Here is a 23,755-nt window from a genome sequence, read left to right as displayed (position 1 = left end):
TCTGTCCTGTGCCTCACAAATTATTTGTATGTTTGGTTCTCCCATTAACAGTAGTAGTGAAATTAATTTGTCTTCTGATTTTTCAGATGTGTCAGCAACGCCATCTCTTAAGTGTCTTTACTAACCTTAAATAAGAAAGTGATTGCCACTTTCTTTAATGTGACTATTGACAGTACCTCCTGTGCCTTCAACGTCAGTGGTTGTGAGAATAGCTCTATAGAGCTTTGCTCCTTGTAGGTCTTACGTCATTGTCTGTGTTCACCATATGCTTTCAGTGTCAAAGTGGCAGAGAGTTGTACTGAAGATGCTTTGTTGTGTTTTTACCATGTAAAAAGATTTTTTCCAATCATAGCATAACAGGATGTTGAATGACAGAGGTAATGTTTTTTTTCTGCCATAGAAGCATAATTTCCACAGCAGGAATTATGCACATTTGTATGTTGGGAAAAGAGGTTTTTACCATCTCCATGTTGAAAGTCTATGTGGCATGAGGAAATCTTTTCCCTTATTTTTATTTTTGTTGTTGTTGCTGTTACTGTCATTTAAAAAAATCCGTATCTTCACTCAAATGAGAAATATTTGCAACTAAAAAGTACCCAAGTTAAACATTTATAAATAGAGCTTGCTTAGTTGTTTATCATTAGTGAATTTGTCATCTGAATGTTTTATTCACCATACTACGGAAAACATGGTCTTTCAGTCGTTTTTGATTACTCATTGTTTTTAATTCATCAAAATGTATGTTTCTATCTTTAAGAAGTAGTAGACTTATGATTTTTGTGAGGTATGTGTATGTCAGTTATTGAAAATTGTGCTGTGTGTGTCTCATGGTGTTTTTGAAATCATGATTTTTTTCTCCTTTAAAAGGTAACATAATAATTCTTTTTTTAATAATTAAACTAATTTAGTAAATTCAAGATGGAGGCGCTTTCCTACTGATTATGCTTCCACCTCAGAAGATGAATTTGGATCAAACCGTAATTCCCCTAAACATACTCGTCTACGTACTTCTCCAGCCCTGAAAACTACTCGGTTGCAGAGCTCTGGGTCAGCAATGCCTACTAGTTCTTCATTCAAGCACCGGATCAAAGAACAGGAAGACTACATCCGAGATTGGACTGCTCATCGAGAAGAGATAGCCAGGTTGGTTTTTAATGGATCATCTTTAAGAGTTGAAATTTTTTGTCAGTGTTTCAACTTGATAACAAATTTTAGCTTTTGTGTGATTTGTACAAATAGTCCAAGAAATGAAATCTGCAGGTAGCTGTGAACTTAGTTTTCCTCCAAAGTATTGCTCGCCATCCAATTTCTCTCAGTTCATGTTTTTAATGCCAATGCTACTAACATATTGTAGAACTAATTTATTTTGGTTGCAGCCCCCTTTCTTGTTTCTAGATACCATTTTTGAAAGGTAGTGTCAGCTACCTTAATTCTTACATAATTAAGAATTGTGCAGCTGAATTTTTGATTACTTTCCTTTTATCTTCCAAAGAGGTAATACATTGCTCATGTTCTCTGGGGAGAATTAGAGGAGGTGGATTTTTACTCACACTTTTATGAGTTCATTAGGCACAATTTAATTCAACCCTTTATTAATTATTTTGAGTATAAAATAAATTAGTGTAACCTTTAGGTTATATAATAAAAATTCATGCTGCAGATGTGATTTTTAATTAGTACCTTGTCATGGCTGTGCTCTTGTAGTTAAAATATGTTTAAGTTTGTAAGATATTAAATTTTACTGCAGTGTTTTATACCATAAGTTACCTAAACATTTTCACTGTTTACATGCTATAGTTATTTCTGCCTTCAGTTTAAGACCCTGATCCTCAAGTTTTGCATTTGGCAACATTATTAAAGAACATAATATATAATAGTCCATAGGTGCTTTAAAAAAAAAAAAAAAAACTCTTACCATAATTTAATGGTATTTATCTTTTTTTTTTTCCTTTGTTGACTTCTTTGAATTATGTTCTTTCCTGGCTCATTTCTTTAATGTAATGTTTATGTTTTTTGGTCTTTAATGACCATTTACTTATAATTGCTTATAATTCGTTGACAACATGCCCTTTTAATCTCATTGTGCTGCTTAAACATTTTATTTTGCCATACAAATAGCTTTCTGTGAGACTAATTATTGAGGCATTGCAAGCCAGTTAGGGGACAGGCCTGTCTGTCCTTCAGGATCATGAATTATTATGAGCCCACAGGATGGCTGTGGTGAATTTCAACCCATTTGTTATTCTTGTGGGCACAGCTGGCGACAGCAGGCCTTGTCCTCCTCCCATCCTTTCCCCTTCCTGTGGAGGAGAGATCTCACCACATCTGCTCAGGAGGTATCTGGGGGAGATAGAGGGTGTGTCTGCTTCCCTTTGGAGGGCCCACTCCCTTGAAGCCCTGGGCCCCAGACCAAAACACCTGGACCCACTTCCCTGCCCCCACGCAGAAAAGAGATACTGCAGAGGGGACAGTGCCCAGGAACTCGAGGTGACCTTTTCACTTGCTTCCATCTTGTTACCACATGCATTCTATCACCACTGTCTCTGTATCTCGTTATCTGTAGCGGGACTGCTAAACGGCCAGGCCATTTAACCTCTAATGGCTTTATGCCTTTTCCCTCTAGTTTGTTAGTAGCTCTATGTTTATACAACTTGCCTTTGGGATTTTAATTTTTTAAGGTGTATTTTTCAGCCATATATCTGAAAGCAAGGAAAACAGATGGATTGCAAAGCTCCAAATAAAATGTTTGTATCATTTTAGAATTTCCTCCTCTAGCAGATTTGATGGAGGTGGAGACTGAGAATAAGAACAAGGATTATAAGCTTGGAGTTAAAAAAAAAAAAGTATACAGATACAAGATTAGGAAATATTCCAGTGAGCGTAACCTAGAAGCATCATTATGGAATTAGTAAGCTTAGATTTAAGAGCTATATGAAGAGGTCCATACTCTTTATTGAATTATATAAATCTGTCATTTCTACTTGAAGATACTCATTACTTTGGTTTTCTTCATAATTTTGCTCTTTAGAATTCCTAATGCTGGTTTTTAGTAGGTGCTGAGACTTTTAAGCAGTTTGGATTTAAACCAATTTAATGGTCTGTATTATTGAGTCAACTTTAAGATAGAAATTGTCACATAAAGAAACAACTGGCATGTACAAGATAAACTTGCATATTGAAAGAAGGCTTTGGGGTGCTTACTACTGAACAGTTTACATCGTGTATACATTAGTTATTCGTGTTAGTATAGTTTTTACTGCATAACCTGTTGAGATTGCTATTGTCTGTTTATTTAACTTGTTTTTTTCTAATTAGCTCACACGCTGTCTACAAATATCAGAATCTTCATTGTACAAGTGTCTGCATAAAAAAACTTGAAACCAAAAGTGGATTTTTGGATAAACTCATGCTTATCTATTTTTTGTCTCTTTTAAAAAAGTTTGGTTATTCTGTTTTTCATCCTAGTTCATTTATTTCAGAAATGCAAGAGTTGAGTATAGTATGTAAGAGAACACTTTAAACTCTTTCCAGAAGAATTATATCAACAGTTAACAAGTTTTTTAAAATTACATGTGGAATGATAATGTGAGATGTAGCATGACATAATAAAAAGATCTAGTTAACGCCACTTATTGGTGACTTTAACCAAGAAACGCTCATATAACCTCTCCTAAGCCTTATTTTCCTCATCTGTAAAACAAGATGTAAAACAAGATGATGAATACCTCTCCTACATGGTGGCTGTGAGAATGAAGTGAGTTGACGAGTATAAAGCTTCTTTCTAGGGGTGCTCATTATCATGTAGTGTTTTTGATTCTATTATAATATACGTTACATAATCATATATAATATAATGTGCTCCTTATATTAATTCTAAGCTTATAAGAGATCAGAACATATTTATTGGTGTTCTTCCTACCTTTTTGTATTGGTAAATAAAGGAATTGACCACAGATTGTGTCTATTAGGCCATAAGCTTCCATTTAGCTTCTTTTTAAATCTGTAGTTAAATTGTTATGCAACGACTGCATTCCTTGAAAGTCTTTCAAGCTTACATTTTGCCCAAGTTAAAAAAATGTTACTTTGTACCTGCTTTCGATTTTAAAGTTGCAGAAGCTTTCACATGTTGTTTTAAGAATGTTCTGCCATTCCAAAACCTTCCCTGTGGAAGTAGCCAAATTGAGTTCAGTAGATGCATAACTTGGAAAACCTTCATATCTCATTGAATTGAGATCTTTTTTGAGAAAAGCAGGAATATCAGTGGTAGATTATTAAATTTCTCCCTCTTAAAAAAAAAAATAACAGTAAAGGAAAAAAATTCAATTTTTTCTTTTGCTCATCACTGATAATATTTATTTAGTTCTTCAGTCCGTGTGGCTGATAGCACAAATAAATGGTTCTTTGGAAATGAGCTCTGCACCTGGGATCTTGGCCCTGCCTTAGCTATTTGTAAGTTGTGTTGTCATGATCAAGCCCCTCACTTTCTCTGAGAATGTGTCCTGATTCACATTCAGTTAGAGAAGTCCTACCTCACAAGAACTTTGTGACTCTCAGATGACCCAGTGTTACTGTGACGTGCTGTGCGTAGTGTGACGGCCTGAGTCGGAGTTACTGACCTCTTCGGCCATCTGGGGAAGCTTATGGAGCTCCTCTCAGGATAGTGCTCCTAAATGCATCAACATAAAATACGTAGTTGTGTTTCAATATGACTGCATTTGTTTGTAATGTTATCAAAATATTTTTAAAGTGACAGAGTAATATATGGTTCTTTGTTAACATACTGACTGGAACATTATTGCTGTGGGTTTCATGACTGCCGTGGGTTTAATTTTGAAGTATTAATGACTGATTGTTTTGAGATACCTATAGCAACTATAATGTGATTTCTGTTGGTGGAGATACCACAAAAAATACCACTATTGTTTGTTACTTGTATTTATAATTGAAAGAAATGCTAAGCTTCATTTGAAGGTTAGTGAAAATGAAGTTGTAATTTCTTTCTTATCCAGGGTCAGCGACTCCTTGGGTTCTGTTTACCCTTGCCTTCTATTAAAGCTGATCATTAACACTAACGGGTGTATTTTAAAAGACATACCACTACCTCTAGGTGTTTAACATATTTTTCAAAGTGACAGTTTATGTGAAATTTAGTTTTATTAACTTTTAGAATTAAAGTTTAAGACTTTTAGTATCCAAATAGTTAAAAGGATTTCCAAAAAATCTTAAGTTTTTGGTACAGATCTTTAATTGGATACACAACTCACGTAACTGATTCTATAACAAATGATTGTTTCTGGAGCTGTTATTTAAAAGGGATTAAACCTCTTTTCTACAATTATTACCAGGATCAGCCAAGATCTTGCTCTCATTGCTCTGGAAATCAACGATGTAGCAGGAGAGATAGATTCAGTGACTTCCTCAGGCACTGCCCCGAGTACCACAGTAAGCACTGCCGCCACCACCCCTGGCTCTGCCATAGACACTAGAGAAGAGGTAGGAGATCTTCATGGAGAAATGCATAAGGTTCTTTCTTTTCTTTATTTCTTTTGCTTTTAGCTTTTTGCTTAGTTTATTTTAGTTACATCCACCCTTCCTGTTTGCATGAAGCTCTGCATTTTCCAACTTTCGTTTAAAAAAATTTTTTTGTTTTTGTAACAAAACCAGCAAAGGCTAACATTTGGTCTACTATTAACATGAAGCTGTAAAATTATTTAAAACAAGCACTTTGTCAGCCAATTATTGGTGTATGGTTTCACTTTAAAGTGTGAATATAAATGGCATCCAAAAAGCAAACTAAAACTTGATAAATGATATAATGTTTCTATAAAGTTTGGCTATGAAAATACTTCAATTAAAAAGGTATCTTTATGCCCAGTTAGCCAGTAGATATCTCTACTAGCAAATGCAGAGAAAATTATACAGTTTTCACTACTTTAAGTAATTCTGTTGAAAAATACACATATATACTCAAGGATACTTAGAAAGTTGAAATATATGTATTTATACACACAGACAAAAATACATGTATATTCAGTTTTGAAACATTCTTGTAAATTCTGGAATGGAAGGTAGCATATGTGGACTACGGCCCTTCCCAAACCAGGGCCTCCTGCTCTCCAGCTCCCGGGCCCAGTATTTGCATAACCTTGCTCCAGAAGATGCCTTTGATGGATAATATAAAATGAATGGTACTCTGCCATGTTGGCTCTCTTGATCTGGTGCAAGCAGAAGATTGGCATTTGAGAGAATGAATTAAAAGTTTTGTTAGGACAAAGCCACATTCTTTTGTTTAATTATCATCTGGCTGTTTTGTGCTACAGTATCAGAAATGAGTAGTTAGACAGTATATGGCTGCAAAGCCTAAAATATTTATTATCTAGCCTTTTACGGAAAAAAAGAATGCCAGCCTCTAATGAGCTTCCTTAATTTTATGAAATAACATCCTCAATAGTAGCCCAAAATGGCTAGCCTTTTTGACAAATTTGATTCTGATAAACTATGTTAATAATATTTTCTTCCTTTGCTTTTTGTTACATTCCTTTTATAATCTAGTTCTTTAATGGTCATTTTTTTTTTCCCCCTTCATGTGTTGTCTGATTTGGTAAATGAGCTTTCATGAATCTGTGTAGAGTTTTGTTACCACATTGATCAATTGTAAATGTATATAAAATCATCCTCATTGGTGAAAAACAAAAGGATCTTCTCGGTGGCAAGACATACACAATTCTTCTGGTACATTTAAAATGATAAGATATTATTTTCTCAGCTATCTAACTAAATTTTACCTAACATGATTATACATTCACTCAGACCCAGTAAAATTATTCAGACATTTCATTGAATGGACTTTCATTTTTTCCTTTTTGTTTTATCTCTGAATATTGTACTAAAGTTTATTCCTTCTTCAGTAAACCTGAGTTACTTTGTATTGTATTTGTATAATTTGCACTGTAGATGGCAGTATGTCATTTTTACTAGAATATGTAATTTCTGTAGCATTGTTCAAAGCTTACCTAAGACCAAAATACTTATTTTGTGGATTTAAATTTTTTTTCCTTTTGTAAACTTAATTGGAATTTACAATTTACGTATCTGTGAAGAAATTTGGCACCTGGATTTGGGGAGGAAAAAAAGGAAAAAAAACGATAGGAAACTAAAAGGAAAAGAAACATTATTTTACATTGTCAAGGCAATGTGAGTAAAATAAACTTGTCCATCTACATGGCTCAGCTTTTTCTTCTTACCATCTGTTTTCCATTTGGGGAAAATCTTATCCATTGAAGAATTGAATTTAGCATAGTTCTGTATTTTGGATTTTAAGAAATAAAATCTATGTAGATGAACATCTATTTTATTAAACAGGTACCTTTAAAGTACTTATAAAAAGAAAGAGTAATTGGTTTATTGAAGATATCATGCTTCTGTTACTACCTGACAATGGAATAACTTCTGTCTAAAAAAGAAAATTATAATACCAGTATCGGTACTTTTCCAAATTATTCTCATAAGGATCTGCTTTTGTCCTATTAGTTGGTTGATCGTGTTTTTGATGAAAGCCTCAACTTCCGAAAGATCCCTCCATTAGTTCATTCTAAAACACCAGAAGGAAACAACTGTCGGTCTGGTGATCCAAGACCTCAGCCAACAGAGCCCCCTGATCATTTAACAATTACAAGGCGGAGAACCTGGAGCAGGGATGAAGTAAGTAAACCATAAACTTTAACAAATGTCAGAGGAGGCATGTCCTGTTGTGGGAAAAGGAGTAACTGTTGGATAAATGGGGCTGGGGGAAAAAAGCACTTGTTCTTATGAGTAGAATGAAATTTCATCCTGACATCACATCATGTACAAATAATTAACTGCAAATGAATTAAGTTTCTAAAGGGCGCAAAAGCAGAACTTTAAAACTTAGTAAAAAATACAGGTCTTTCACATTATAGTCAGGGGTGATTTCTTAAAAGACACAAAAAGCTTTGACTTTAAAAGATTGATAAATTAGGGCACCTGGGTGGCTCAGTTGGTTAAGCGACTGCCTTCGGCTCAGGTCATGATCCTGGAGTCCCGGGATCGAGTCCCGCATCGGGCTCCCTGCTCGGCAGGGAGTCTGCTTCTCCCTCTCCCGCTCCCCCCTCTTGTGCTCTTTCTCTCTCTCACTCTCTCTCAAATAAATAAATAAAATCTTAAAAAAAAAAAAAAAGATTGATAAATTAGAGTGTATTAAAGGACTTTTGTGAAACATACGGTCAACAAAGGATTAGTATACAGAATACATAAAGAAGTCCTACCAATCAACTTAAAAAGGCAAAAACAACCCAATAGAAAAATCTCCAAAAGACATGAACAGCATTTCACTGAAGAGAAATTACCTACGATCTTCAAAATATAGAGGTGTTCAACTTCCTGAGTATTCAGAGAAATACATTTCAAGACTACAGTGTGATTCTTGTTCAATTGAGAACAAATTAAAAGTATTTTAAAATATTAAGTGTTTGAGAACGTAGATACATAGACTCTCATGTGTGGCAGTGGAGGTCAGATTTGCTGCAGTCACTTTGGAAAAACGGTTGACATTATTTCTTAAAGTTGAACATAAACATATCCCATGATCATACCACATGGTTTTACTGCTAGTACATACTCAAGAGACACCCATTCCTATTTGACAGAAGTAGTCATGCAAAAGAATATTACAGCACCACTGTGGACAATAACAAAAACTTGGAAACAATCTAACAGTTTTTATCAGCAGAAAAGTGAACATATAAACTGGTATGTTTACAAATTGAATAATTATAGAGTAATCAAAACAAATGAACTACAGCAATATGCCACAGTATGGATGAATTTTAGCCATATAACATTAAATGAAAAAAGTAATTCTCGAAAAAGTATATATAATGTGATTCTTTGTCATACATTTTTAAAAATAAAAATATATACTTAGGACAGAAATAGATGTAACAAAATGATATGAAAAGGAAGGCAAGGGAATGATGAATGGGATTCAGAATACTGTTTAACCTGGGTGGAGGGTGGCAGGGAGATAGGATGGAGGAAACCATATGACTAGTGGTAGATTACATCAGTCAGCTATTTCTGCATAACAAACCACAAAAATCTCAGTGGCATAGAGTGGTAAGCTTGTATTTATTACACACCTGTGAGTTAACTGGTCCAGCCCAGCTGGACAATTAAAAGTTGTAGGTCGAGTCCAGGTCTGCCCATGTGTCTCTCATATTGCTTGGACAAGTTGGCTGCCAAGGCTGCTGCTTGTCATGGCTATATCAGAAGCACAAGAGAGCAAGCCCCACCATGTAGGCACATTTCATCTTCATGTCATGTCTGCTAATATCCCATTGGTGAAACCAAGTCACATAGTGGAGGTCAAAGGCAAGTATCCTCTTTCTGTGGGATAGGGAATGCGTATTTTTTTTTTTTTAAGATTTTATTCATTTATTTGAGAGAGAGAATGAGATAGAGAGAGCATGAGAGTGGGGAGGGTCAGAGGGAGAAGCAGACTCCCCGCCGAGCAGGGAGCCCGATGTGGGACTCGATCCCAGGACTCCAGGATCATGACCTGAGCCGAAGGCAGTCGCTTAACCAACTGAGCCACCCAGGCGCCCGGGAATGCGTATTTTTGACCATCTATTCTGTTCCATGGTTATTGCTGCATTCTAGCTTTTGTTTTGGCTGTTAGATTTATCATAAGTTTATAATTTATAATTTATCATTAAAGAGAAAGAAAATGTGGTCCAAATTGGACTAGTGATTTATATCACGAATTAAGAATTATGATTAATTGTGTACCTGTGATCCAGTGCAGATAAAAATTGTTAAACTCTCGTAAAAATAAATGTGGCCATGACAAGTCAGGTATAGAGAGGCTTATTGAAAAGGTTTATGATAATGGAAATTAGATGAAATGAATGTGGGAAAAATTCAGGGATATAGAGGAGTTTATTCACCAAAGAATGGTTATTTCAAATAGCACCGTGGGAAGAGCTAATTGAGGAATGCCATGCAGCCGTGGTTACAGGTAAAGGCTTCGGGCATGGGTAGAAGGGGAATATAGAAAGTAGCAGAGGACAGGAAGGGTGTGATCATAGGTTGGCATCCTGTGAATTCCTGGACTTAAGGAACAGGAGCTAAAAGTTAGTATGTCTAAGAATGTGTATATTTGCAGTAGTACTGAGTAGAAAAAGATGTCCAAAGGGAGAGCATGTAGCCAGTTCCATAGTTGCCACTGCAATATCCTGGATGGTTTTAAACACACTCTGTCCTGGCCAAAGTAATTGATGTCTTCCCCTCTTGCTTTGGCTTGTTTCCTCAAGGCCCACAAAATACCATTATGTTTATTTAGCCTTTCATTGCCTGTATGTTGCTGATCACATCCTAAGTAACTTTCTATCCCCCACACTAACTTCAAACCCTTGTCATTCTTAGGTTCTCGTTTTCCATGGTGCCTTCCTTACTTACGCCACCGTTCACTGAACGCCCTTTCATTAGAATTTGTGTGGCACTGAATCACAAAATTTAGCACTTATTTATGTTCTTTTTCCTATATACTTTTAACTCCTGCACTGGTCTTGAAAGCTTCTTAACCTCCAAGGCCGTATCTTATTTTCTGGATGGTCTTGCAGAGTCTAGATACAGTTCTGAAATACAAGGAGGTGATTTGGGAGCCCACATCTAGCCCCAGGTTCAGTCCCTTTTCTAGCTTCTGCAGACCAAATCCAGCCTGCCACTTGTTTTGTAAATAAAGCTTTATCTCAGCACAGCCAAGCCCACTTGTTTGCGTGTTATCCATAGCTGCTTTCACAAGAATGAGTTTAGTAGTTGTGACACCAGATAGCCTAAAATCTTCACTCTCTGGCCCTTTACAGAAGAAGTTTGCCAACCCTAGTTTTGCCCATAAATTTCAACTAGGGTGGTACGAACGTCCATCATAAAAATTCATTTTTTGAGTAAATTTTTAAAAAGTATCTCTCCCACTAGACTCTGCCCCAAAAAGTAAGGATTGTAATCTTCTTGATCTCTCTGTTCATATTATTTGGTGAAAGATTAGATAAAAAACTTAGTGTTCAAAATTATTCGTATTTTCCTTGTTTTGATCATTTGAGTTGGAGGCATGAGAGATGGGATCATGATAGTAATTGAACATAGGATAATATGGGTTGTTTTTTAAAAGTGATATGACCAAAATAGTATGGAAACTGGACACATTACTTTAAAAAAAAGGAACCCCTTTATTGATATTTCTCTTTCTCAGTTTAGTTATACATAACTCTAATGACATTCCTCATTGATTTTTTTATTAAAATTAGCATAAATACTAAATGCCCCTAAACATAGTGAGCTGTGAGTAGTGTTCTTGGTGGTTATACAATACAGTGATAATATTTTAATTTAGTTTTTTTGAATGTTTCAGGTCATGGGAGATAATCTGCTGCTATCGTCCGTCTTTCAGTTTTCCAAGAAGATAAGACAGTCTATAGATAAAACAGCGGGAAAGATCAGGTACTCTTCTGTTACTCAAACCTACGTGCTTACATGGTTAGTAGACACCTGTTCCACTTCGTGCTGACCTGCGACCACCCACAGCCGGTAGGAACGAGTGAAGGCAGTGGCACCGAACTTACTGCTGCCATCGTCACGTTCCATCTCTTTTTTAGGTTTAAGTAATTGCCAGAAGCTAGGCCACGTGAAGGGGGCAAAAAGGGAAACAAAAGACTCAATATTGTCAGCCCTTTATAATGTGGAGAGTTAACAGCTACAATTACTTAATTTTATTAATAACCAGATACGGTTTACTCCTCCACAAAGTAACAGTAAGTATTTTAAATTAACAGACCTTTGGGGCTTCTTTTTTCTTTTTTTTTTTTTTTAAAGATTTTATTTATTTATTTGACAGAGAGACAGACAGAAGAGCACAAGCAGAGGGAGTGGCAGAGGGAGAGGGAGAAGCAGGCTCTGCACTGAGCAGGGAACCCGATGCGGGACTTGATCCCGGGACCCTGAGATCATGACCTGAGCCAAAGGCAGACACTTAACCATCTGAGCCACCCAGGCGCCCCCTTTGGGGCTTCTTTTATAAGGCCTGAAACTTGAGGCTAGTTTCCTCTTCTTCATCAGTAAAGAGGACAGTGTGCATGATCCTGTACGACTCGGAATACCTGCATACTTGCCTGCCTTGTGCGCTCAGTCATGAGGGCCTCAGAACTGTGCTGGACAAATAATACACAGTCAAAAATCGTTCCATCTGATTAAATTTGGAGACTTCATTCCTATATAAGGTGCTTTTAATCAGTGTTTATTTCATTTATTTATTCCTTTGGTTAATAATCCTTCCAGTATGTTCTAGTTTTAGAATATAATGTTAGTGGAATTAAATTCAAAATAACAATTTCATCACCTTCAACTATATTGCGTACTTGAGCCAAACTTGAGGCATGCCTGACTCTTGGCATTAGTAAGTAAGCATGTGATTAGACCCTACAGATTTCACTGGGTGGACTTGATCTGTCTGGCTGCCTGCTGTATTGGCAGCTCCTAGGAGGATGGGTTGTCATGGCGAAGGGGAGCTTGGTGACCGTGGGAGAAGATGATGGGATCAGCAGACTCGGAAGTGACATAGTTGCTGGGTTGCTTAGTTGATAGCTTAGTTGATAGACCTCACCTAAGATGATATTAGAGTGCCGATTGCTTAATCACTGCATATGATGAAGATAAAAACAGTGGGCTCACGTATAAGCCTAGTCAGAAATTATAGAATTCATAAATAGCATGCAACTCATTTAATTTCCTTAAAACCAAATGTGAACGTTAAAATGTACACATTAATTTAGAAAGGATCCAATGAAATTGCATTGTTATTATGCTTTTTATCCTGTGTAACTAGTGATTTTAATAATAAAAAGGAAAGAGGGGTGATTGGGCTTGGTTGGAATAGAAGTTGTGAATAATAAAATCAGATAATTAAAGCAAAATAATGAAATGAAGACAAATCACTTGGAGATAGCAGAAACTGCTAACTTCATCCAGGTGGATATACTCAAATACATGAGCTAAAATATAAATTCCATGAGAGCAGTGGTCTTTAATGATAAAGTACCTAGAATATACTATGTAACTATTGGTTAATGAGTGAATATTAAATTATTTTCTAGGAAGTTAAGTTTACTTAAAACTCATAGGGATGTGTGAAAATTGATAAGGGTAAATTGAAAAAACAGTGGATGTCAACATAATGGTAGTCATTAAAATAACTGTTTAAATTAATTATATGTATAAGGTACTCCTTAAGAAAAGACAAACATGCAATCACTTTTTAACTGTTAAGGTAATATGCTTCAGATTTCAGCTGTATTTGGAGGGGCTGTTGATACACTTCACTGATACTCTTGAAAAGGTAAAGATATCCTTATGTGAAGAGATCAAGGTGTATAAGAGTAAATATATTATGAGGTCGTTTGTATAAACCTTTAAGAAATGAACTTGGAGGCAAGAATTATATGTATATACGTACACATATGTACATAGTAGTTATTCTATATAATATGTATGCTTTTTCTGAAAGATTTATATTTTTAACCACGTTCTGTATTATTGTTGTCAAAAAAATCTAAAAAGCAAAAAATAAGATAAGACATAGAAGGCAATAAAGTGAAGAGATAAACTGGTACATTTTTAAGAGCTATCAAGATAAGGGCTCAAGGTATAAAAGAAGGCTCAAGGTGTAAAATCTATGTAAAAATACTTCAGAAATTCATTGATGCTATGACTTAATTTCTAATTCCTATCATTAAAATTTTAAGATGTAATGAAACCATGTCTGAATATGGTTTGTGAATTATAATATTCCACACAAATATAATTTTATATTGCTTATATGATGAAATAATACATTTCATCAGTGTTTGATGAGTACCCAGTCATGGTAAAAACACATTGAACATCATGTTATTGAATCATAAGGCTAACTATTTGAGAGAAATCATTTAGATAATTTTTTTCCAAAACTATTTCAAAAGTCTTTTTAAAATATTCTGTTTAAGGTGTTCTTTTAAAAAAACAGCCATTTTAAAGTATGTTTTAAACTACTATTAAAAAAATAAACAGCTATAAAAACGGTTTGCTTTATCTTCTAGTAAATTTGGAAGGATGACCCATATAGCTAAATTTTGCATGGGTTAGATAGTCAAAAGCTAGGTAAAGTAAGAGAGCTGGGGGGTGATGAGAGACAGTCACCCCTGGAGAGGTTAAGGAAAGGTCCCTTAAAGTTGAGTTTATTAAAGAGTTTGGACTTTATCATAAAAAGCTGTGACAGGCTAAAATGTTAAATGTGGGTCCTCTTGATACGCCGTGTTATCCATAGAAATGCCATATAAGTCTCTTCATGTGGTGATGTGACCTGCCAACTGGAAAACTTTGAATTCTCCTCATCTATAAATGGGGAGTCCCTTGTCATTTCATCCTACCTGCTGAAATACAAGCCCTCTTTCCACACTAACTGGGTCCCCATCCACTCTTTTATTCATTCAGTAAATTTTCATAGTGCACCTGACTGGTACCATTCTTTCTTCCCGTTGACTGTTCCTCAGTCCACTCTGAACTCATCCCTGGTTTTCTCCAAAGAAAAGTACTTCATGTAGCTTTGACATTTAATTAAAATTGAGACCAAAGAACACATTCATTCATTGGTTGATGGATTAATTTAACTGTCTCAGAAATTTAACAGAATTTAGAAAGGTAAAAAAAGAAAACAAACAAAATAAGTAAAAATGCCTCAGTAAAGTTAATTTGGTGTTATTTGGTTGCCTTCAGTGTAAGCATTGACTTTTACTATGTGTAAAGCACTATGGCAGGCTCTATGGAATATAATCAGGAGGATCTAACATCATTCCTACTCTTACGAAGTTTACAATTTGGCCAGCAAGGCAAAGCATATCTACTGTTAATTGTTGTACAAGGTGGCATGTGATAGATTGGTGCCCAGTTAGAGGTAAAGGCAGAAGAAGGGTCGCTTTCATCTAGGACAATGAGGGGAGGCTTTATGGAAGGTAGTATTCAAAGATCGGTATAGTTTTTAATAACCAAATCTAAGGGAGAGAGCCTGGGCCTTTTGTGTGGAATACCAGGGTAGTTTGGGAAATGACTGGTCCTTAAGTTTTATGCCAGGAGTTAGAAACTCAGATGCCTACCTGGGCCTAAATATACGCCTGTTTAAATTGCCCCAATACTTTCTATGGACACAATTGAAAATATTTATACAAGAACTGTTTTACAGCATTCTCATGCTATTCCGTGTGAAAGTGACACCCTCAAGCTGTGAGCACGGTCCTGTTTGCAAACTACCAGTTCATAACCCTGATTTGCAGGTATTGAGGATGTGCCAGAGAATAGATAGTGAAGGGCTTAGAATATGAACCAGAGACTTTTTATTCTAAAACCAACTGCTTTAGCAAAAAGGGTTTTTAGCTTAATAGTTAAAAATTACTGAATGAAATTATCCTTGGCATTTACTGTATTTTCCATGCTGACATTAGTCTGACTACTATTTTGAATCCATAATGTAATATATGAAGATCATTCGAAAGCTGTGAATTTTTTTTTTCTGAAAGACTATAAGGATCTTTAAACAAAGACAGTTAAGTTCTAACCATTATGGCCTGGTCTAAAGTCATGTCTTGATCTAGTTTTCTGCTTCCTTAGTATTTAAATAGTGTATTTGAGTACGCTTCCTAAAGTCAAAATGCCAAGTTTGGCTTCTTAAATCCATACCACAATATTTACGCATTGTCTTAAAGTAAGTTTTTTATCCCTTCAGTGGCTTAGAGCTCTGGGGGGCTTTTTGTGTGTGTGAGTCAGGAACCTCAGGTGACCATTCTGAGCCATTTCCAGCAAAGGTGATACATGTATCCTTTAACAGTTTGAGAAGCCCTTGGGGTGCCTGGGTGGCTCAGTCGGTTAAGCATCTGCCTTCGGCTCAGGTCATGATTCCGGGGTCCTGGGATCAAGCCCCGCGTTGGGCTCCCTGCTCGACGGGAAGCCTGCTTCTCCTTCTCCCACTCCCCCTGCTTGTGTTCCCTCTCTCACTGTGTCTCTCTGTTAAATAAATAAATAAAATCTTAAAAAAAAAACAGTTTGAGAAGCCCAAGCATTTTACCCAGCAACCATATTCTGGCAAAATTCACTGGACTTTTATTTAGCACAGTGTGGCTAAGCGCAGACTTGCTATATTATACGAGTCCGTTGTAGTTCTCAGTTGGTCCCTGAAACAGTCTTTGTTTTCTTCCCACCAGTCCTAATGCTGCAAGTGACTCTTTTACAAATCACATAATTTGCTTACCTGTCTTAATGTCTTGGTCATTACGATATCAGCTCTTAGATGGCTGGCAAGGAGGTTTATTAGTCTTTTGGGTTTAGAAAATATAACAGAAGAATATTCTTATATCAGTTTCTAGAACCATTATTGCCCTTTTAAGCATGGCGATGTATAATTGTAGATGTTCCAGACTTGATTTGATGTTGATGAATTTCATGTTTTTCAAAAGTAAGTTGAACTTGGCATTATTGATCTTAGAAGAAATACAAATAATTTAAATTAGTGTACTACTTAAACACTGATCAGCTTCCAGTAGTAATAATTTACTTATTTGTACAGTGTTGATGTTTATATAAGACAGTTAAATTAGATTTCCAGGCTCAATAAAGAAATTTTAAAAGAAACCAGAAAGGTGCCTACTATTTCCATCACTCTAAAACTGCTGAGTAATGTCTCAGAGATTCCAAAGTATTGGGAGAGAAGGATACTACTTCTGAAAGACAAATCAAAACTCTGTGATACTTTTTTTATAAGTTTAAGATATTTGAGTTTAGTTTCTAACATCAGGATAATTATCTTTATTGGCAGTTGTTTTTATCAAGAGGATAGTGTTAAACTCCTAATTGGTTGTTGTATACAACTATGCTAACATAAATTAAGATTTTTAAAGACAAACACAGTAAGTACTCCCAATTTTCAGCCTTTAAAATAATGTTCACACTTTAATCAATCAATAATTTTTCATATCTAATTCAGTCTGTTTTCATCTTACATTTATACTGCATAAGTTCCATCTGAACAAAATTGTGTTTTAATAAGTGGTCATCTTATGGTTGATTACAAATATTAGATAAAATTTGGGGGTTATATCATCTATATTTATTTATATTTGGTTTTCAATAACAAATAAGATAACTATGAAAGGATTTACGTGTGTATTCATAACTACTCACTTTTTAATATAGATTCCTCACATAAATAAGTTTATTGGTAATATTGGTTCAGTATTTTATTGTTTATGTAATGTTTAGTGGTTTATTTATCCTTGTGGAGCTTTGAAAAGATACATTGCTTTTATACTATTGTTAAACATATGATGGGTTTTTAAAACATGGAAAGTAAAATGCTTATTTTTTTTGATTTTTAGAATATTATTTAAAGACAAGGATCGGAACTGGGATGAAATAGAAAGCAAGTTAAGAGCCGAGAGTGAAGTCCCTATCGTGAAAACCTCAAGCATGGTATGGTAATTTTTCTTGAATATTAAAACATTTAAGAGATAGGTTTATCTTAAAGAAATGATATTTTTAAAGTGTTAATTTACATTTTTAAAAAGATAAAATACACAGATTTGGCAAGTTTTATGCCTTCCACTATCTCTCACAGGGGTTTAAAATGTTGATTGTTTCAAAGTTATAGATGGTATGAAGGAGGAACTTTCTTTATGTTTCTCACTAATACATTCTTGTTCTTGTAATGATTATACATTATAAATAGGCAATTTGAAATAAGAGCCGAACTCAAATAGAAGTGGACATGAATCATTTCCTTTTCCTCAGGAGATTGCTAGTCTCCTCCTCAAGAATCTGTACAGGTTTTCGTGGTTCAGGGAGTCATCCTAAAACTAAGTCGCAGTTGATACATTTTTCAAAGAAAATCCTTATGCACTGTTACAAAGTTATTGCAAGGTTGATCGATGCAAGTTTTTCAAAATCTTTGCTTATACAGTAGTATCATCTTGAACTTTTCATCTTTTATTATCTTGTTGAAAAAATAATTGTAGTTAAACATTAAAGATTTTAAAATTTGAATCTCATTTTTTGGATATCATAATTATTTCCTATCTTGTTGCTACAGATATAGTGCCGTGTAGATACTGTTAAATGTTGCAAGTAAGAGGAGTGTGAGATTCGTTGCTTATCCAATAAAAATGCTTTACTTACTGTAAGCTAATTTTTGTCATTGCTTTCCCTACAGGAGATTTCTTCTATATTACAGGAGTTGAAAAGAGTTGAAAAGCAGCTACAAGGTACATATATTACTGAATTAAGTAGGAAGAGCTAACGATTTCAGACAAGTACATTCTAAGTGGTATTTCTTAAAATATTCTATTATAATGTGATTTGGTTAAATATAATAACATACGGGTAAAAATATAGTTCTACATATCCACATTACTCCTAAAAAGGAAGCTTTAAAACCCAATATAAATAGGGGCACGCCCCGGTGGCTCAGTGGGTTAAGTGTCTGACGCTTGATATCAGCTCAGGTCATGGAGTTGAGCCCCACATGGGGCTCCAGCTCAGTGTGGAGTGTGCTTGGGATCCTGTCCCTCTACGCCTCCCCCCCACTCATACGCTTGTGTGCGTGCACATGCACACGCTCTTTCTTTCTCTCTCAAAATAAATCTTTAAAAAAAGAAACAAAATAAAACCCAACATAAATAAAAAGGTAAAGTTAAATCTTGGTCATATAGGCTAGCTGTTGTAGACTAGTTCACAGTATGATATGTATTATCTATTTTATATGTACATAAATACTAATATATGAAAAATATGTAAAATAATATTAAAATATGTGTGCAGCTCAGAATGCTATTGACAGTTGGCATTATTTATTTGATTTGACATTTGTGATGTAACCCAAATGAACTTGTATTCTGATACAAATAAAAGTTGTTTGGGTGAACCACAAGAAAAGAGCGCATATTGGCCAAAGGGACCAGAAAAGGAGGGAGAGAAGAAAAAGAGACTGTGTTTGCCTCCTGAAGTTTGACCGGCCATTATTTCCCTGTGTGCACCAGATCTTACTCCGGCATGAATGCCCTCCGGCATGAATGCCCGTGTGTGTCTTGAACTAGAAGTCTGCACAACAAGTAGCTTCCAGAGTCAACCGCTGATTCTACTCAGTCTTTGTTTCTTGAATTACCATAGGCAGAATATGTTGGTCCTCGCTAAATGATCTTAATGTCTGGTCAGTCTCCACACCCCGAAGGGTTATGTTTTACCCCCATGGGGAAGAGTGTTAGCTGATGGAAGGGGAGTATACTTTGAAAAGGACCTCTCGAGTAATTGTTATATCAAAGGTACTTCCTTCTGCCAACTCCCACTCTCCCCAGTGCCAAGTTGAAAATCACTCAAGGATCTTTTGGATGGAATGCTGCTCTTTCACTGGTCCCTCCCATAGAGTAGCAAGGTCTGTATGGCCTGCTGGAGCTGCCATTGGGTTCTGAGGGCGTCCCCGTGGCTCAGGGGCACACACTGATGGCCCCACACTCTTATCAGGATGAATGACAGCATGCTGTGGTAGCATTCAGAGTGGGATGATGTTCTCCCGGCCTCCCCAGCCTTCCAGTTCCTTGGAACCCCATCTTAGCAATGAACCCCCAGTTATCTGCGTGGTAATACAGCTAGGAATGCTTATTAAAATCACACCCAGCGTTTTCCCTATCCTGTCACAGTGATGAAAGCAAATTTCAGAAAGATCTTTCTCTCAAATCTCAGTCTTCCAACAGACTCCAAAAGGGCCCATATGTGAGCCTGTTCATGGCACCAGAGAAAGCATTCAGGTCCATATTGTCTACAGTAGAGGTCAGCCCCCGAATTATTAAAAATGGGTTTTAAATACGGTATCAAAAGGATTGGCCAAATTTAAGCTCATACAAGCATCCATAGTTGAAACATTATCCGAGTCATAAGCAGTGTTCACATCCAAATTTAACTGCATCTACAATTATCTTTTTCCCCCGTATTCCTTTTTTTTTTCCTTCAGCAATCAATGCTATGATTGACCCAGATGGAACTCTGGAGGCTCTGAACAACATGGGATTCCCCAGCTCTATCTTGCCATCTCCACCAAAACAGAAGTCCAGTCCCGTGAATAACCACAGCAGCCCGGGTCAGACACCGACACTTGGCCAGCCAGAAGCTAGGGCTCCCCATCCTGCCGCTCTCGCAGTGTCAGCTGAATTTGAGAATGCCGAGTCTGAGGCTGATTTCAGTATCCATTTCAATAGGTTCAACCCTGATGGGGAAGAGGAAGACGTTACAGTACATGAATGACTTTCTCTCTATCGTTAAAAATGAGTACCCGTGGAATGACTAGGAATATTGGAAGCAGCATAGTGTTGACTTATACAAAACAAGACAGCTTGGTCAGCTACAATCTTGTTCTCTCTGTCTTCTTAATTTTATTTATTTATTTTTTTACCTATGATGTGGTATCCTGTTAATCCTTTCAGGCCGTTAGAAAACCACGAGTATGCCCGTGTAGGAAAAAGCAGATTGTGGCAGTTTTGCTTTTTGTGGTTTTATGATTTTCAAATTGAATTCTGTAAGTGCATCCTTTCCCTTCATAGATCTTTGTTTTTTTTCTTTAAGCCATGCTGTGACCTACAAGCAAATTAAATACCCAACATTTCTGACCCCCATGTCTTCTGTGCCAAGCTGCTCCCTGAAATGGACTTCCTCTTCATCTGTACAGATTTGTTAAACACTTATATTTGCTTCTTAATAATAGGATTTATATTAGTATTCATTACCATTGGATACAATGACATGTTACTCTCCACAGTCCAACTGACCTTTCAAAACAGTCGTTCTTGTGTTCTGAAATTTTCCAGCATATATGTGATTTATATAACTTTGTTGCTACGTAAATTGTCTTGGGGTTTATGGAGATGAACTATTATGTTTGCACTAAGATTTGCCGGGAGTGGTAGGTGGACATAGCTGTATATCAATAAGGACTAACCATCTTTTTTGTACATAGGAGATTGATAATACTGTATTTGTTTTAACCCCTCCATGTTTTACTCCACTTTCAAGCTCAATTTGGCACTTTTTTTCAATTTTTTTTAACGGAAGTAAGATTTTGTCTCATTTTAGGGCAAATGATAACTAGAAATATTAAACTAGACTACTTAGGTGGAGTATATTTTTTAAACTGAAAACACATATATTGGTCCTGTGTTACCGAGTTTATGTGTGACAGTTGAAAAAAAAAATTCCCTTGAAATGATCATGAAGTAAAAATTTTCTTCATTAGGAGACTTGGAGAACCAGTAGTCATAAGATTAGCTGATAGTTTCACTCCCAAGCAATGAATTGCTTCTGTGTGTTTCCCTGTAGGACCCAGTAGTAAATCCTGTCCGTCTTAAACATTTATAAGTACCCTGCAAGACGGCAACGATGAAGGCTCAGGCCATGCTACTAAACAGGAAGCCTGTGGAAAAATACCTTCTGTAAACTTGTTTTTTCTCTTTCCAGTAACTTCACATTTGGATAAGTTTTAAAAGAAAGTCATTATCTTTGTGTTTCCAGAACACTATAATTTGGGTGAATCTTAATTCCTTTAAATATTACTTAGTAGACTTGGATTTCTCCCTTGACCCCATCAGCCTATAAAGGTTAAAACTGCGGCTTTGCAACTTTTATGAATGGTCTTTAGTATTTCAGCAATAATCCTGTACTACATTGGTTTCAAGAGACAAACTAACTCTCTGCTTCAAAACTTTACAAGATTTAAAAACTCCTGTACTGTTGGGCCAGTTAATAAAGATGCAAAAAAACCCTTTTTGTAGAGATGTAAAAACAAAAGTCTGCTGTATAATGAATCTCATATTTTTCTTTAAATTAAAAAAAAATGGCAAATGAACTATTCTCCTTGTAAAGCTAACTTCTCCATTCTATCTAATAAAGGAAGACTGAAAAAAAAAGGTTTTAAAGAACATGAATGGAATGATACAAATGCTTTGAAGGAATAAGTGAAACATTAAAACAGGGCCAATCCATTTGAAGAAAAAGTCAAACAAAATAATCACCACTGCTCCCTCTTTTATTTAATGTTTGGGTACTGATACCCCATGGAAGTAGGTAAGGAGTTGTTTAGGAAAATATTAGCATCTACTCAACTTACATTATCCTTTAAGTGTTTACACGGTTTTGTTCAATTATAAACATTTGGCCTTTTACTATGTTATTTTTATTTTGTATGAATACATTATCCTCCTTATTTATTTTTGTTACATTTATTACTTATGTTATTTTGTTATGCATTTACAACTCCATTTTTAAATAAAGTGTTTCTGGAACTTTATACATTGATTGTACATTTTATTCTACCATCTGGTTTGCTAATGCTTCATCAGTTTACCAAATAACTATACACCATTGTCCAAGGCTTAGCAAAACAAGGAATCCTTCAGTTCTAACTTATATGTGATAATTGTGAGACTTCATAGTATTTTGACTAAAGAAGAAAAGATTTCGTAGCAAATTTTTATAAATCTCATTCTCTTAGCTTAATACTCTAATTGTAATGTGCACACACAAGGCCTTTATTTCTTGCTGTCCTGGAATCATCAAAGGCTTTATGATCATGATATATTTGGGGAACAAAGAAATTTAAAGTATCTTGGACATCCTAAATTTGAGAACTATCCATTCGGATTCATTTTCTTGTACTGTACCATCCATACCCGAGGATCTTGAATACTGTTCAACATTCTGTTTCTCAGCTTGACCCTCGGAGGCTTTCTAGATCTGGTCCTTTGCTTACGTGTCTGTGATACCTGGTACAGCCTCTCCCACAGGTTCCCGACAGTCTGGAGCAATTCTTGGCGGCTCTGTGCACTTGCCTCTCTTTGTCCTTCCTTCCTGCTCACCCATCTCCCCTCCCTTCTTCAGAGGCACTGACCTCTTTGTGAAGCTTCCTCGCTTGACCGGGCCACAGAACAGGGCTGTGCCATGCACTTGCATTTCCCTCCTCCCTCCCCGCTACATGTACACACGTTTCTTCCTTCTAGGTCACTAAGATAATCTTATTTCCTGAACAGACCCTGTACTTTCAAACATCTGTGCCATTTGGTTTCCCTCATCTTGGCTTTGCTTGCCATATCTCTGTCTGTCAGGATCCTAACTTTTGAAAGGAAATTAGGCTTGGAAGCCTGGGATCCAGACACATCCCTCATTAGCTAAAATGTGCCTCTCCGCATTCTGATCTACAGAACGAGAGCATCGTTGTCATTCTCCGCGTGCCAAGTGGAGTCCAGTCCAAGGGCTCTGTGGCTGTGAAATGGCTCCCCTTCCTCTTTTTCTCCAGAAAGACTTGTCTCTGATGCTTTGTTCTATAAAACCTTCCTTTCACCATGTTCTCCAAACCCCTTGTCCTCCGTTATAGTCCAGATCCTACTTCTATTCGACAAACATGTACCGAGTGCCTGACGCCCATGGGCACCTGGTTACCGCCAGGGAACAGTGATCAACTATCGCCCTCACAGACCTTCTATGCTAGAATAGAGTCACAAAAAAGAGAAACTAAAAATTAAGTCCACAGATAATGTCAGGTGGAGAAGTGACATTCTGCCGTTTCTCACCAGTGAGTTTACACAGCTGGCTCCGAAAAGATCCTTTCTGTAGGCTCCTCCCTAGA

The 23,755-nt window shown here is 36.2% G+C and overlaps 1 protein-coding gene across 1 annotated transcript in view; it reads left to right on the top strand.

Moving 5' to 3' along the window:
- The window catches only part of CEP170 (centrosomal protein 170), a 129,098-nt gene extending 106,684 nt beyond the window's left edge, over positions 1 to 22,414 (top strand). The window contains exons 14-20 of the mRNA XM_021682698.1: positions 909 to 1,143; positions 5,346 to 5,493; positions 7,531 to 7,701; positions 11,429 to 11,517; positions 17,472 to 17,565; positions 18,302 to 18,353; positions 20,096 to 22,414. Of these exons, the coding sequence (XP_021538373.1) occupies positions 909 to 1,143; positions 5,346 to 5,493; positions 7,531 to 7,701; positions 11,429 to 11,517; positions 17,472 to 17,565; positions 18,302 to 18,353; positions 20,096 to 20,385 (1,079 nt within the window). The 3' untranslated portion in view covers positions 20,386 to 22,414. The remainder of the gene's footprint in view (positions 1 to 908; positions 1,144 to 5,345; positions 5,494 to 7,530; positions 7,702 to 11,428; positions 11,518 to 17,471; positions 17,566 to 18,301; positions 18,354 to 20,095) is intronic.
- The last annotated feature ends 1,341 nt before the right edge of the window (positions 22,415 to 23,755 follow it).

Source organism: Neomonachus schauinslandi, chromosome 6, assembly GCF_002201575.2.
Source record: "Neomonachus schauinslandi chromosome 6, ASM220157v2, whole genome shotgun sequence".
Classification (NCBI taxonomy): domain Eukaryota; kingdom Metazoa; phylum Chordata; class Mammalia; order Carnivora; family Phocidae; genus Neomonachus; species Neomonachus schauinslandi.
This window is presented reverse-complemented; position numbering and strand designations above follow the sequence as displayed.